This window comes from Schistocerca serialis, chromosome 2 (genome assembly GCF_023864345.2).
Source record: "Schistocerca serialis cubense isolate TAMUIC-IGC-003099 chromosome 2, iqSchSeri2.2, whole genome shotgun sequence".
Lineage (NCBI taxonomy): Eukaryota > Metazoa > Arthropoda > Insecta > Orthoptera > Acrididae > Schistocerca > Schistocerca serialis.
Genome location: NC_064639.1, coordinates 615,313,116 through 615,329,237, shown reverse-complemented (window position 1 = coordinate 615,329,237; position 16,122 = coordinate 615,313,116). Strand labels below are relative to the sequence as shown.

The 16,122-nt window shown below is 41.2% G+C and overlaps 1 protein-coding gene across 5 annotated transcripts in view; it reads right to left on the bottom strand.

Annotated features, from left to right (window-relative positions):
• The window catches only part of LOC126457665 (transmembrane channel-like protein 5), a 294,095-nt gene that overhangs the window by 258,184 nt on the left and 19,789 nt on the right, over positions 1-16,122 (bottom strand). Inside the window, exon 1 of one of the 5 annotated variants that reach the window (XM_050094158.1) lies at positions 10,715-10,774. The exons of the other annotated variants lie outside the window; for them this stretch is intronic. Coding sequence (XP_049950115.1) covers positions 10,715-10,759 — 45 coding nt within the window. The 5' untranslated portion in view covers positions 10,760-10,774. Of the gene's footprint in view, positions 1-10,714; positions 10,775-16,122 lie in introns of those variants that run through there. 5 annotated transcript variants of the gene reach the window in all.

Sequence of the window (16,122 nt, the reverse complement as noted above, 5' to 3'; positions counted from 1 at the left end):
TTAGTTCCTCTCCTCCCCCACCTTCTGTCCATCTCCACTTCACTCCTCTCTCTCTCTGCCTATCTTCTCCTCCATTCTATCCATCTGTCCATCTCCTTCTCCCTTCTTCTCTTTCTACATTAGCACCCCCACCCCAACAGCTGGCTAGTGGTTCATACCTCTATAGTATTTCTTTTCATGTCATAACTAATATGCCTACCAAACTAGTTTGAAATCGATCCATGAATTTAGGATGAGCTTTTTTACCCATGTACATACATTTCTACTCTTTTTGACATGTATTTTACATGCTTCACACATATTTGTGCAAATATATCATTGTATGTCCAGCAAATTTTGCTCTGCAGTTCTATTTTCACACAGATCAATGTTTATGATGATGTATCTCCTGAACTGTGTGTTGTACAATGATATAATTTTGCAGGTACATCCAGTGGTATATGTGGCTACCGACTGTGAAATGTTTTACGAATAGAGCAGTAGTAGTAAAGAAGTAATAATTTAAAACATCAAGCATAATGTGACAGCATTCCAAGCATATCAGTGTTTACAACATTGTACCTCCTGAATTGTGCATATTACAATGATATATTTTTGTAGGTACATTCAGCAAAATGTGAGGATGCTGTCTGCAAAATGCATTGTGAATAGAATTAGTAGCAAAGATGTAATAAATTAAAATGTCATACATGATGCAGCAACTTTTCACACACCTCAGTGTTTATGACGTCATATCTCCGGAACTACGTGTTGTACAATGATACAACTTTGCTGGATGTAAGTGATCACTGTCTGAAAAACCTGTCATGAATAGAGTACATAGTAAAGAAGTATCATACTTCATCTACATCTACATAATACTTCACAATCCACCATACAGTGCGTGGCGGAGGGTACCTCATACCACAACTAGCATCTTCTCTCCCTGTTCCACTCCCAAACAGAACGAGGATATGCCTCTGTATGAGCCCTGATCTCTCTTATCTTATTTTTGTGGTCTTTCTGCAAAATATAAGTCGGAAGCAGTAAAATTGTACTGCAGTCAGCCTCAAATGCTGGTTCTCTAAATTTCCTCAGTAGTGATTCACGAAAAGAACGCCTCTTTTCCTCCAGAGACTCCCACCCAAGTTCCTGAAGCATTTCCGTAACACTTGTGTGATAATCAAACCTACCAGTAACAAATCTAGCAGCCTGCCTCTGAATTGCTTCTATTTCCTCCCTCAATCCGACCTGATAGGGATCCCAAACACTCGAGCAGTACTCAAGAATAGGTCGTATTAGTGTTTTATAAGTGGTCTCCTTTACAGATGAACCACATCTTCCCAAAATTCTACCAATGAACCGAAGACAACTATCTGCCTTCCCTACAACTGCTATTACTTGCTTGTCCCACTTCATATCGCTCTGCAACGTTACGCCCGAATATTTAATCGACGTGACTGTGTCAAGCGCTACACTACTAATGGAGTATTCAAACATTACGGGATTCTTTTACCTATTCATCTGCATTAATTTACATTTATCTATATTTAGAGTTAGCTGCCATTCTTTACACCAATCACAAATCCTGTCCAAGTCATCTTGTATCCTCCTACAGTCACTCAACGACGACACCTTCCCGTACACCACAGATGCAGATGTAGATACATTATACTTCATTTGGTAGTTTTATTGCATAAACAGCAAAAATGTATTAGCGATAAACTTTTTGCCTTTCACCATTTGGGGGGGGGGGGGGGGGGGTTGCCAGTGAGAAAAAGTTTCACAAAGGTTTGATATTATGTGTGAAGTCTGTTGCAAGTCACCAAGTGCTCTCATTCTCAAATACTGGATGAATAAAGTACGTATATTCCCACTTTGTGACTACACTACTTTTTCAGCCCAACCCCACTGATAGGTATATAAATCTAAGATAGCCTGTGTGTTAATTCAGAGTATTAGCTATCTCCGTTCCAAATCCATCCAGCCATTTCAGCATGAATAAGTAATGAACATATTAACACACACAATCTAAAATTTTTGCATTTATAAGATTATAATGCCTCTAAATATACAAAGAAACATCCATACTTGTCTACAGATTATAAAATAAGCTCATCAACTTTGCTCATAGCTAAAATCTTAATGTCATCTTTCTCCATAGCCACTTAACAAACCTTAACAGAACCACCACAAGTAGTCCCCAAAATCTAATCTGGTCTGGAATGCATAAACCAGCCTCACTGCCTCACCTACAATAGCTGCAGACTGAGATGAGCTCAATGACACTAAATCTTTCCCACGCTCAAAATATATTCTAATACAAAGAATTTCTAATCAGGTTTTATGGTTTTCATTTGACTATGAAATATCTATGAAATTTTTTCTCCAACAGGCATTTATCCCAAAGGACAAGAAGCTCTTATCTATTCTCCAAGAAGATAGGAAAAAGCCCACTTACAGAATTGTTGCTACAATATGTTGTGTCACTCTGAAATGGCATTAATTAAAAACGTCATTCATGTAGTTGCCACATCCTAACTCACAATTCCACTATAAAAATATGCCCTTCCAAATGTCATGCATTCTGTTATCTTTCCCTCACAACTCTTAATTGCTCAACACAAAAAATGGAACTCTGCATCAGCTACCTCTGCAGCAGCTACTATCTGAGTTTAGTGAACAAGAGCAGTCAGGTATGAGCAGAGCATGTCAAGTGTATCATCTAGTATGTCACAGACTTGACCATGTCTTTGGAACATCTAAAAAGACAGCAGGAAATACCATTCTACTAATCAAGTTCAAACACATGCCTACCTATTGTGTGTTTTTGTTTTACCTTATTTGTAATTAGGAAATACTTATAAAATTTAACTAATAATAAGCTTAATGTGTACCATGATATCAAAGGAATCTGAAACCAGGACCACCCAAGGGACTAGGTGTCATTAATTGACTCACCCAATTGTTATGGTTTCAGTTAGGACACATCTGTTCATATTTCACAAGGCTTTTGTGTGATCTGATACAGATTAAAGATGCAAGTAATATAACAAATTTTATGAATAACAGCGAAATTTCTTGGCAGATTAAAAGAGTGTGAGAGACCAGGACTCAAACATGAGACCTATGCATTTTGTGGGCAACTGCTCTACTGACGGAGCTATCCAAGCACGACTGACAAGCTGCCCTCACAGCTCTACTTTTGCCAACACCTTTTCTCGTACATTCCAAACTTTACAAAAATTATCCTGCTTATCTTGTGGGACTAGCACTGCTGGAAGAAAGGGTACTGTGGAAAAATGGCTAGCCACAGCCTGCAGGATAGTTTTCAGAAGAAATTTTCATTCTGCATCACAGCGTGCATTGATTTGAAACTTCCTGGCAGATTAGAACTGTGTGGCAGATCAGGACTTGAAGCTGGCACCTTTGCCTTTCACAAACGAGTGCTGTGGCTAAGCCATTTCTCCACAATACCCTTTCTGCCAGGACTGCTAGTACAACGATATATATGTAGGAGAACTTCTGTGATGTTTGGAAGGTAAGGGAAGAGGTACTGGTGGAGTAAAACTGTGAATGTGTGTTGTGTTTTGGTAGTGCAGTCACTAAAGTACTTGCCCAAAAAAGAAAATGTCTCAGGTATAGTTCCGGTCCAGCACACAGTTTCAATCTGCCAGGAAGTTTCAAATCAGTGCACACACTGCTGCAGAGTGAAAATTTATTCTCGAACACCAATGCTACGTAATGACAAAATTTGGCTAGCCACAAGTGTATTTTGTGCAAACCCTACATCCTGTCTCTGTACTATGAGTGAGGGGCAATCACTTGATACAAGGTGGCAGCTCCTCATGGTACATCAGGCACACAGTTTCAATCTGATTCAAACTAATAATTCTTCCACATAACTAATATTTAAACATCAATATTAACCATTTACTACATTTTCCATTCAAGCAAAATATTTCCTGTTAGTACCTGACTTGGAACAAACTGCACTTTTTACTAGAGCCACAGTTGACTGCAAGCCTTTCTATGTAAGATAGCTAGACATGTTTACCAGAGTAGAAGAAAGAATATATTTCATAGTATATTCTACTTCAGTATTCTATCATCTATAAAATCAGCATCATAGCTATAATTAAGTTACATCACATACAGATGTGTTCCAGCAAAGGGACTACAAACCAAGTAAGGTAGCGGACTGGTTAAGAGCATTCAGTACCTGTGCAGCATCAAGATTTAAGTTCCTCAGAACATTTTTGATTAATGCAGATTGTTTTCTTAACAAGTCCATGACTAATTTCCTACCTAATGAATGCCTAGCTGAGAAAGAGCTCCGCGTTGAATGACCCACACTAACAACAGAAAGTGAAAGACATTTTATTCTTCTCTGACTAAAGAATGTGAGGAAATAAGCTCATCGACAGTACAATAAAAATGTATGAAAGGACTTGACAAAAGTGTCGTCTATATTAACGCTTAGTGTTGTCCGTCAATGGCAGAATGAGGGGCTAGAAATAACGTGAGATCAAAAATTATATCTCCTTCCACACCCCTGGAACGGTATCAATCAAATTGAGCACAGAAACAGTAGGCCTCACAAGTATCATCAGCACTGTGTGGCTTATAACCTCCCAAATCAACCTGCTCTGGAGTGCAGCCTACATGTAAGGGGCAAGAAACAGTTTTCCGGGCCCTGACATGCAGGCTGTCCTGTACGACAGGCGTGTTTTGTTGTAGTAGTATCGACCTGTTTTGCTTGGCGGCCTGTATGTCAGGGGCAAACAAATGATTTTTCAAGCCTCTGATGTGTAGGCTGCCCTGCATGACAATGTGTTATGCGAGTAGTATCGCCCTGTTTAACTGATTTGTATTGCAGAGGCTACACACACCGATGAGCATGACTGGGGACAGTTGAGATGGGTAGGGGAGGGTGGGGTGGACGGAGCAAGGAGGAGGAGGAAATAGGCAGAGAGAGGGAAGGAGGGGAGGTTGTGTGAAGTAGGTGGAAGGCATTGGGGGGGGGGGGGGGGGGGGCAGGGGGTAGCGGCCGATGTAAATGAATGAGGGGAAGGCAGATGGAAAGAGAGAGAAGGAGAAGGATATGTTCAGAGGGATCAAGAGGAAAATATAGTGAGAGAGGGGAGAGAGGAGGAAATAAGATACACAGAAATGGGAGAATGAGGTAGACAGAGGGAGGAAGATCCAGAGGGGGGGGAGGTGTTTTCAAAATATGTTTCAAATGCAAGTGTGGGTGAAGCCACAGGGAGAAGGCTATTGGTCAAATAATCAAAACTTACTCACCATACTACTTTTCATCCCCTAAGAAATGACGACTTAACATGGCACAGTGTTGTTTTTCTCCAGGAAGAGGATCACCAAGTGTGTCAATCACAATCCAACTAATCATGAGAGTTTAGTGTACAGTGATCTTTAAAATGGCCTTTTCTCAAAGCAAATAAGCAGCATTTTATTCAGGTTTCATATATACTCAATTTGTTGTATTAAAACAAAATATGCCTCCTTTATTATCAAACAATTATTTTTGTTTGATCTGGTTATTACTTCTAATATGTAACTATATGACATGAAGACAACTTAATTCTATGCCTAAGTCAGTCAGTTGAGGACCACTCCAGTAATGCATCTTAAATAAATGCAATTTCACTGGGTGGCTCAGTGGTAAAGTGTCAGATTACGAATCCAAAGGTCTCTTGTTCAATCTCTGGTCAGTCCTTGGATTTGACCAGTCTCTTATTACTTATTTCATCCCTATCAGTGTTTGCTGATGTGGACATTGCCGAGTTGCATTGTGGTTCAGAATCCACATTAATTGTAGGTCCCCCTATAACCGGCTGGTCAGTCGGTTTCACAGTTCAGAGGAATGCACCAGCACATGACCTCCTCCCAGAGAACCATGCCTAGTACAACACCGTGGTGATCAAGACAATCTTTGGACTGATGACAGCTTCACTACTACTTTCTTTAAGACCTGGGAGATCAGAAGATGAAAGAGAAATGAACAAGCTATCTGCAATAATATTAAAAAGCAAAGATTTAGTTGTGTCAAATCAAGTGACTGTGGGAATATGCAAGACATTTCTCATCATCTGTCCAGTTTATCACTGACAATGGACTCATCCCACAAGGCAATCCTTGCCTTAACTGAAGTGAGGTGGTATTATGTTTGGCTGCTAATGATGTCATTCATTATGGTCAACCTTTTTTTTAATCTGAAAATTCTGAACTGCAACCAGACATATAGTATCATTTACGTTTCTCTCCACAAATGAGAATGACGTATATATACTTCGAATTACTGAGAACAACATAAAATATGCTTTATCTATAGTATGCAGATTTTTATGACACAAGATCCTGAATTTTGAGAGTTCATATAGCTACTAATACGACAATTTTATTCAGTTCCTTATCAAAATGTTAAAAGGCAAAATTATCTTCACCAGATATCGTATGTTTTTTGGTTGGTCCATACAGGTTCAGAGGAAAATTTTTGCATAGTACCTACTTGCTAAATGGTTAGTTGTGAAATATACCTTTGACAAGCAAGATACTGTGCCAAGTTCTAAAAATCTCAAGCAAAAGTAAGCTTGAGCTGTTCCACAGTGGCATAAAAGATTAATGGAAATCATGCAAATTCTGCATGAAACACAAAACCCAGTTGCAAGAAATGTTTTGTGTCAGGAGTAAAATATACCACAAACAATACTGCACAACAGAGTTAAACAGCGATTCAGCCAACACTTTCTATGCTAGGAATTTGGTCTCTTGCAGCAGTACATGTATAGCTTGCATATTTTGTTCAAAAAGATTCCTCAATTAATCTCTGTCATCTTAAAAAGAACTAAGATCTCCTTCAAAACATCCTATACAATCTGGATGTTTGTTTACGTTATCAGCCAGCCATATTTCCTTAAGTTACTATTTTATCCTCTGTCTATTAATTTTTCTGTACAGGTTAATTCACACACAGCAACAGACACATCATGCAAAATTTGAAAAAAAATTAGCATTTTTTTACATGCCTCAAAATAATGCTGTATGTACAGATAATACTGAAAATAAGACTTCAACATAGAAGATGAACTGAACAGCACATTTGGTCAGGTTTCTTTCTCACCCTCCATCCAACCTATGAGGGGATCAACATAACAACATGGAAGGTGAAACATAGCATAGTAGTTTCATTGATGTAGTACATACATTGCCACTGATTAAAATCTCATTACATGCCAAAAAATCCTAGGATCAAATGAGGACCTGCTCCTTTGAATTTTTGGTCTGGTAGCTATTGAGAAGCAAGTCGAAAAGGTTGTATTTAAAAAAAAAAAATCATTTGTTTGAATGTGAAGACAAGAGTAAGTGACTAAGTGGGACAGAGAGGATGACATATTTAATTAAAAATTCAGTTATTGTCATAAATATGTAACAATTTTAGGCACACATCACTCAATAATATAGATTTGATGTGTGTAACTGCACTGGCAAGTGCCTTAACATGAGAATTTCTCTGATAATTCTGAGCATGAGTGGGTTTCTGGTTAACAATACACCCCCAAGAAACATCACTGACAGCAGAATTAAGTATAATTCATTGTTGCAAGTTTGCATGATTATAAAATCTTAAAAGTGGTGGAAAAGCCTCCACTTTACACATTGCACATTGTATCCAGCCACTGTCAACTACTGAATACAAATCTGAGTATTGCCTTATGACAAATATTTAGAAGTTTATAAGAGGCAGGAGTGAGGATTGGTATCTCCAGGAATAATATTTTGCATTGGTCTTCTTCCATGACCACAGCCTATAATTACTTAAACACTCAGGTACCTGAAGGAAACACTGAAAATGCCAGCTGTTATGAGTAATCAACAACAGCTGCTGCTGTTGCTGCTGCTGTTGAAAATAGTGTCTGCTTCATTTACCATCATATACAGTGTAATTTTGGAATCACAGCAACAGTCATCTCTGTCATCCTAAAAGGATCCTTCACTGCAAATTTTTTTGCAGTCAGTTGATACAAAACCAATCCGAGAACAGAGGGCTCTGGAGCTGTTTCAATGTAAGCTTCATAAATTAACTCTGGTGTGTCAAAATGCACATCATAGTTGGTGATGAAAGGTAACTTACTAATTTTACCAAGACACTACCTTCCCTAATGATGCTCATCCAACAAACACGAATTTAATACAAAGCATGGATAAATGTTATGTGAATCTTCTTTGATATAAAGGGACACATTTCAATGATTACATGCAGAGGAGGTGGGGCAATAACTACAATGGATATGTTTTCCTAAATCTTATAAAATAACCCCACAAAAGCAACCAACAACTGACATGCATAGGATATTGCTCACACTTATCAATGCAATAACACAAACGTCCTAATATTTTGTATCTGCCTTGCAGTGCAGATCATGTGATTTCTTTGTTCTTCCAAAAACCAATAAAAACATCCTGGATATTTGTTTTAACCCGCTGAATCTACCTGTTTGACAAGAAGTAAGTCTCTGATCAGCTCTGCCAATTAGCCGTATCCTGGAATCTTCACAAAATGACATGAGAAGATGTACTATTACGTGAAGTCTGATGCACAGCACATTAGAACTTCCAAGAGTAACACCAACACCTAATCATTGATATCATCAACACCCAATTCTTAAATAAATAGTTCATTTCTTGACAACATATCCAGCAGAAATCATCAGGTCCCAAGTAGAGTAGTCTGAACTTTTATGGCACAATATTTTCTCTATGGTGTCCGTATGGACAGAATATAAATCAATATTGCATGATATTCCATATGTCTTATACACTATGTGATAAAAAGTATATGGACACCTGGCTGAAAATGACTTACAAGTTCATGGAGCCCTCCATCGGTACTGCAGCAGTTCAATATGGTGTTGGCCCACCCTTAGCCCTGATGACGGCTTCCACGCTCTCACAGGCATACGTTCAATCAGGTGCTGGAAGGTTTCTTGGGGAATGGCAGCCCATTCTTCACAGAGTGCTGCATTGAGGAGAGGTATCAATGTCGATTGGTGAGGCCTGGCACAAAGTCGTCATTCCGAAACATCCCAACAGTGTTCTATAGGATTCAGGTCAGGACTCTGTGCAGGCCAGTCCATTACAAGGATGCTGTCATGTAACCACTCCGCCACAGGCCGTGCATTGTGAACAGGTGCTCGATCGTGTTGAAAGATGCAATTGCTATCCCCAAATTGCTCTTCAACAGAAGAAGGTGTTTAAAACATCAGTGTAGGCCAGTGCTGTGATAGTACCACACAAAACAATAAGGGGGTGCAAGCCCCCTCCATGAAAAACACGACCACACCATAACACCACTGCCTCCAAATTTTACTGTTGGCACTACACACATTGGTAGATGACGTCCACCAGGCATTCGCCATACCCACACCCTGCCATCGGATCGCCACATTGTGTACCGTGATTTGTCACTCCACACAACATTCTTCCACTGTTCAATCTTCCAATATTTAGGCTCGTTACACCAAGCAAGACGTATGTCACAAGTGACACCCTAACACCTGACCAAGTTCGAAGTCCGCGAGTTCCGTGGAGTGCTCCATTCTGCTCTCACAATGTCTGATGACTACTGAGGTCGCTAATATGGAGTACCTGGCAGCACAATGCACCTAACATGAAAAATGTACGTTTTTGGGGGTGTCCAGATACTTTTGATCACAGTGTATCAATGCTATTTAACACTTTCGCTGCGGCACCGGTGCAGGTGCGCAACTCTCCAGTGCGGCCCGGCAACGCTCGAGTGCGGGCCGGTAACACTCTGAAACGGCAGGTACCGCTTGGGGCCGACGCTCCTAAGCACACCTGAGCTACAGGCTGACGTCAAGACCTTGTAAGATCTGTAGGATCATTTTCTATACTGACTTAATGATGACACCTTAGATGCATTACTTCAAATAAGCTTTGACTGTATTGTGGTTATGTTTTAAAGTCTGTTTGCTATCTGGCACCTATAGGGGTCACAGGCGTCATTCAAATGTTCGTGATTTGTTGATAATGTAACAAAAAATACAATTCAAAGAAGCAACAAATCCACTGCATACATGAAAAATTTGGATTCCATGTATATCATAATGCCATATTCCTTACATTTGCTTTTTAGGTATTGTCTAAATGACAGTCTTCCCCTCCAAAGAATCTCTGATTCATATATTGTTAAATGTCTTCCTGGGTAATACACTCGAGACATTCTCGTGTTAAAATAATCCAATATAGGTCTTATCTTATATAAATGATCGTCTGGTTTCGGGTTTCCTGAAAGTGGATCTTTTGCAAAATGCAGAGAGGATAATATGATCAAATACTGGTCTCTGCTTATACTCATCACTATTCCTCTATTCTCAAACAGCGGTTCTTTCTTCCAGTAGTCTTGTAATCGAGGATATTTAACGTTACGCATATGTAACGAAACACCCAGGAAAACTAGTAATTCGCCTATACTTAGAGGTTTCCATTTACAGATCCTAGATCCCTCTTTTGTATTTTAGGTCAGCAATATGTTGACTGCGTTATCATTCATTTCGTCAACTACAAGTTGCAACACCTTGTCTGTTACCAATAATCTGGAGATATCCATAGGAGAATTGCCAGCAGGAAGAATTTGCAAAACTTCTTCCTTCGTAAATGGGTGATACTGCATATGGTTCTTTATGCCAGGACTCACCTGGATTATCTCTGTGTGACAGGTCGATTTCCACACAATCGTCATGATCCGTATCGTCAGATTTGGAACTGTCATGAAACAGATTCGAAAGTTGTGCTTCCGCATTATCATCACTCTGCAATTCTTCTGCAGCCTCTAGATGACAATCTCTGTGGTATGCCCCGTCCTCACTACACAGAAAATCACTGTCGTCTAGTACACTAAGTAACTGTTCCTCTGTCAATTTTACATTTTTCCTGCTCCTTTTCACATTGGAAGGTCCAGATGTCTGTTCATTAGCCGCCATTACGAACAATATGCGTTTGATAACTGACCACACAAAACAAAAGTTTATACACTTTGATGCTAGCTCAGACGCTGCAACTAGACTGAGTAATCCAATAGTGAGCACGAACGCTTATAAGCGTCAGCTGCAGCGAAAGTCTTAATATACGTCAAAATGAATTCTATTTTAATTTCACTTCAAATGCTAGTTAAAAAACTGAATATGTAATAATTATATGTAAAAAACAAAGATGAGGTGACTTACCGAACAAAAGCGCTGGCAGGTCGATAGACACACAAACAAACACAAACATACACACAAAATTCAAGCTTTCGCAACAAACTGTTGCCTCGTCAGGAAAGAGGGAAGGAGAGGGGAAGACGAAAGGAAGTGGGTTTTAAGGGAGAGGGTAAGGAGTCATTCCAATCCCGGGAGCGGAAAGACTTACCTTAGGGGGAAAAAAGGACAGGTATACACTCGCACACACGCACATATCCATCCACACATACAGACACAAGCAGACATATTTAAAGACAAAGAGTTTGGGCAGAGATGTCAGTCGAGGCAGAACTGTAGAGGCAAAGAAGTTGTTGAAAGACAGGTGAGGTATGAGTGGCGGCAACTTGAAATTAGCGGAGATTGAGGCCTGGCGGATGACGAGAAGAGAGGATATACTGAAGGGCAAGTTCCCATCTCCGGAGTTCGGATAGGTTGGTGTTGGTGGGAAGTATCCAGATAACCCGGACGGTGTAACACTGTGCCAAGATGTGCTGGCTGTGCACCAAGGCATGTTTAGCCACAGGGTGATCCTCATTACCAACAAACACTGTCTGCCTGTGTCCATTCATGCGAATGGACAGTTTGTTGCTGGTCATTCCCACATAGAATGCATCACAGTGTAGGCAGGTCAGTTGGTAAATCACGTGGGTGCTTTCACACGTGGCTCTGCCTCTGATCGTGTACACCTTCCGGGTTACAGGACTGGAGTAGGTGGTGGTGGGAGGGTGCATGGGACAGGTTTTGCATCGGGGGCGGTTACAGGGATAGGAGCCAGAGGGTAGGGAAGGTGGTTTGGGGATTTCATAGGGATGAACTAACAGGTTACGAAGGTTAGGTGGACGGCGGAAAGACACTCTTGGCGGAGTGGGGAGGATTTCATGAAGGATGGATCTCATTTCAGGGCAGGATTTGAGGAAGTCGTATCCCTGCTGGAGAGCCGCATTCAGAGTCTGGTCCAGTCCCGGAAAGTATCCTGTCACAAGTGGGGCACTTTTGTGGTTCTTCTGTGGGGGATTTTGGGTTTGAGGGGACGAGGAAGTGGCTCTGGTTATTTGCTTCTGTACCAGGTCGGGAGGGTAGTTGCGGGATGCGAAAGCTGTTTTCAGGTTGTTGGTGTAATGATTCAGGGATTCCGGACTGGAGCAGATTCGTTTGCCACGAAGACCTAGGCTGCAGGGAAGGGACCGTTTGATGTGGAATGGGTGGCAGCTGTCATAATGGAGGTACTGTTGCTTGTTGGTGGGTTTGATGTGGACGGACGTGTGAAGTTGGCCATTGGACAGGTGGAGGTCAACGTCAAGGAAAGTGGCATGGGATTTGGAGTAGGACCAGGTGAAAGTGATGGAACCAAAGGAGTTGAGGTTGGAAAGGAAATTCTGGAGTTCTTCTCCACTGTGAGTCCAGATCATGAAGATGTCATCAATAAATCTGTACCAAACTTTGGGTTGGCAGACTTGGGTAACCAAGAAGGCTTCCTCTAAGCGACCCATGAATAGGTTGGCGTACGAGGGGGCCATCCTGGTGCCCATGGCTGTTCCCTTTAATTGTTGGTATGTCTGGCCCTCAAAAGTGAAGAAGTTGTGGGTCAGGATGAAGCTGGCTAAGGTGATGAGGAAAGAGGTTTTAGGTAGGGTGGCAGGTGCTCGGCGTGAAAGGAAATGCTCCATCGCAGCGAGGCCCTGGACGTGCGGAATATTTGTGTATAAGGACGTGGCATCAATGGTTACAAGGATGGTTTCCGGGGGTAACAGATTGGGTAAGGATTCCAGGCGTTCAAGGAAGTGGTTGGTGTCCTTGATGAAGGATGGGAGACTGCATGTAATGGGTTGAAGGTGTTGATCTACGTAGGCACTTCCTTGAACGCCTGGAATCCTTACCCAATCTGTTACCCCCGGAAACCATCCTTGTAACCATTGATGCCACGTCCTTATACACAAATATTCCGCACGTCCAGGGCCTCGCTGCGATGGAGCATTTCCTTTCACGCCGAGCACCTGCCACCCTACCTAAAACCTCTTTCCTCATCACCTTAGCCAGCTTCATCCTGACCCACAACTTCTTCACTTTTGAGGGCCAGACATACCAACAATTAAAGGGAACAGTCATGGGCACCAGGATGGCCCCCTCGTACGCCAACCTATTCATGGGTCGCTTAGAGGAAGCCTTCTTGGTTACCCAAGTCTGCCAACCCAAAGTTTGGTACAGATTTATTGATGACATCTTCATGATCTGGACTCACAGTGAAGAAGAACTCCAGAATTTCCTTTCCAACCTCAACTCCTTTGGTTCCATCACTTTCACCTGGTCCTACTCCAAATCCCATGCCACTTTCCTTGACGTTGACCTCCACCTGTCCAATGGCCAACTTCACACGTCCGTCCACATCAAACCCACCAACAAGCAACAGTACCTCCATTATGACAGCTGCCACCCATTCCACATCAAACGGTCCCTTCCCTACAGCCTAGGTCTTCGTGGCAAACGAATCTGCTCCAGTCCGGAATCCCTGAATCATTACACCAACAACCTGAAAACAGCTTTCGCATCCCGCAACTACCCTCCCGACCTGGTACAGAAGCAAATAACCAGAGCCACTTCCTCGTCCCCTCAAACCCAAAATCCCCCACAGAAGAACCACAAAAGTGCCCCACTTGTGACAGGATACTTTCCGGGACTGGACCAGACTCTGAATGCAGCTCTCCAGCAGGGATACGACTTCCTCAAATCCTGCCCTGAAATGAGATCCATCCTTCATGAAATCCTCCCCACTCCGCCAAGAGTGTCTTTCCGCCGTCCACCTAACCTTCGTAACCTGTTAGTTCATCCCTATGAAATCCCCAAACCACCTTCCCTACCCTCTGGCTCCTATCCTTGTAACCGCCCCCGATGCAAAACCTGTCCCATGCACCCTCCCACCACCACCTACTCCAGTCCTGTAACCCGGAAGGTGTACACGATCAGAGGCAGAGCCACGTGTGAAAGCACCCACGTGATTTACCAACTGACCTGCCTACACTGTGATGCATTCTATGTGGGAATGACCAGCAACAAACTGTCCATTCGCATGAATGGACACAGGCAGACAGTGTTTGTTGGTAATGAGGATCACCCTGTGGCTAAACATGCCTTGGTGCACAGCCAGCACATCTTGGCACAGTGTTACACCGTCCGGGTTATCTGGATACTTCCCACCAACACCAACCTATCCGAACTCCGGAGATGGGAACTTGCCCTTCAGTATATCCTCTCTTCTCGTCATCCGCCAGGCCTCAATCTCCGCTAATTTCAAGTTGCCGCCACTCATACCTCACCTGTCTTTCAACAACTTCTTTGCCTCTACAGTTCTGCCTCGACTGACATCTCTGCCCAAACTCTTTGTCTTTAAATATGTCTGCTTGTGTCTGTATGTGTGGATGGATATGTGCGTGTGTGCGAGTGTATACCTGTCCTTTTTTCCCCCTAAGGTAAGTCTTTCCGCTCCCGGGATTGGAATGACTCCTTACCCTCTCCCTTAAAACCCACTTCCTTTCGTCTTCCCCTCTCCTTCCCTCTTTCCTGATGAGGCAACAGTTTGTTGCGAAAGCTTGAATTTTGTGTGTATGTTTGTGTTTGTTTGTGTGTCTATCGACCTGCCAGCGCTTTTGTTCGGTAAGTCACCTCATCTTTGTTTTTTACATATAATTTTTCCCACGTGGAATGTTTCCTTCCATTATATTGAATATGTAATAAATTTTTTATCACATTTCACATGTATAGTCAGAGTTAATGTATTTAGTTATGTTTCCATAAATTTCTTATTATCTAGGTGACTATTGAAAACATCTGCTTATCTCTCTAATAGTTTTATAATGGCAGTATAAATTATCCTGGAACACTTCTCCAAATTCCTTAGGTATATGTTTACAACTGTTATATGTTTACAACTGTTATATGTTTACAACTGTTATATGTTTACAACTGTTATATGTTTACAACTGTTATATGTTTACAACTGTTATATGTTTACAACTGTTATATGTTTACAACTGTTATATGTTTACAACTGTTATATGTTTACAACTGTTATATGTTTACAACTGTTATATGTTTACAACTGTTATATGTTTACAACTGTTATATGTTTACAACTGTTATATGTTTACAACTGTTATATGTTTACAACTTGCACTATGGTACAATTATAGATATACCACCTCTCATTCCACACTTTGTTGATGGGACTTTTCTGCAACAATAAGATTGTATACCTCATAGAAAATTCTAGTGAACTATTGCTGCACTTTTGTCATGGGAACTGAAGATTTCTTAACCACAATACTATTTCATCACCTTCACTTTATTTACGCAAAGCATAAAACACTTCCAAATACACAAATCTATAGACATTCTATCTCAGTGACAGTCACCATCAGATGACACACGGCATCGCCATATTTGACTGAGCAACTGCTATAAGAAACTCTTTTCTTTCCCTAGCTTAAAGTGAAGAAAACATAGATCTGCTTTTACGACCATTAAATTGTGTTTGAGAGACAAACTGCTGCTAGAAAGCATGAGTGTTTCAAAATATACTTATGGAAAAAAATTCAAGAAATCTGGTGTAAACAGAAGAAGGTAGTTCATTCCTTCCTCACAATAATGCAGTAGGTCATGCTTCAGAAGGAATTTTTGGTTTGAATGTTAATTTGTGAGCAGTCACATGATACACATCCATGTGGTTACTGTGTCACTTTAATTTCAAATTATCTTTCTGTATGTACCTTTGATATTATTGACCACACCATAATTACTAAGAAAAAGTCTTTGGGCATACTATCAAGACTTACAAGAATTTTTTTTCAACTTTATCAGCATGTGTCACTTT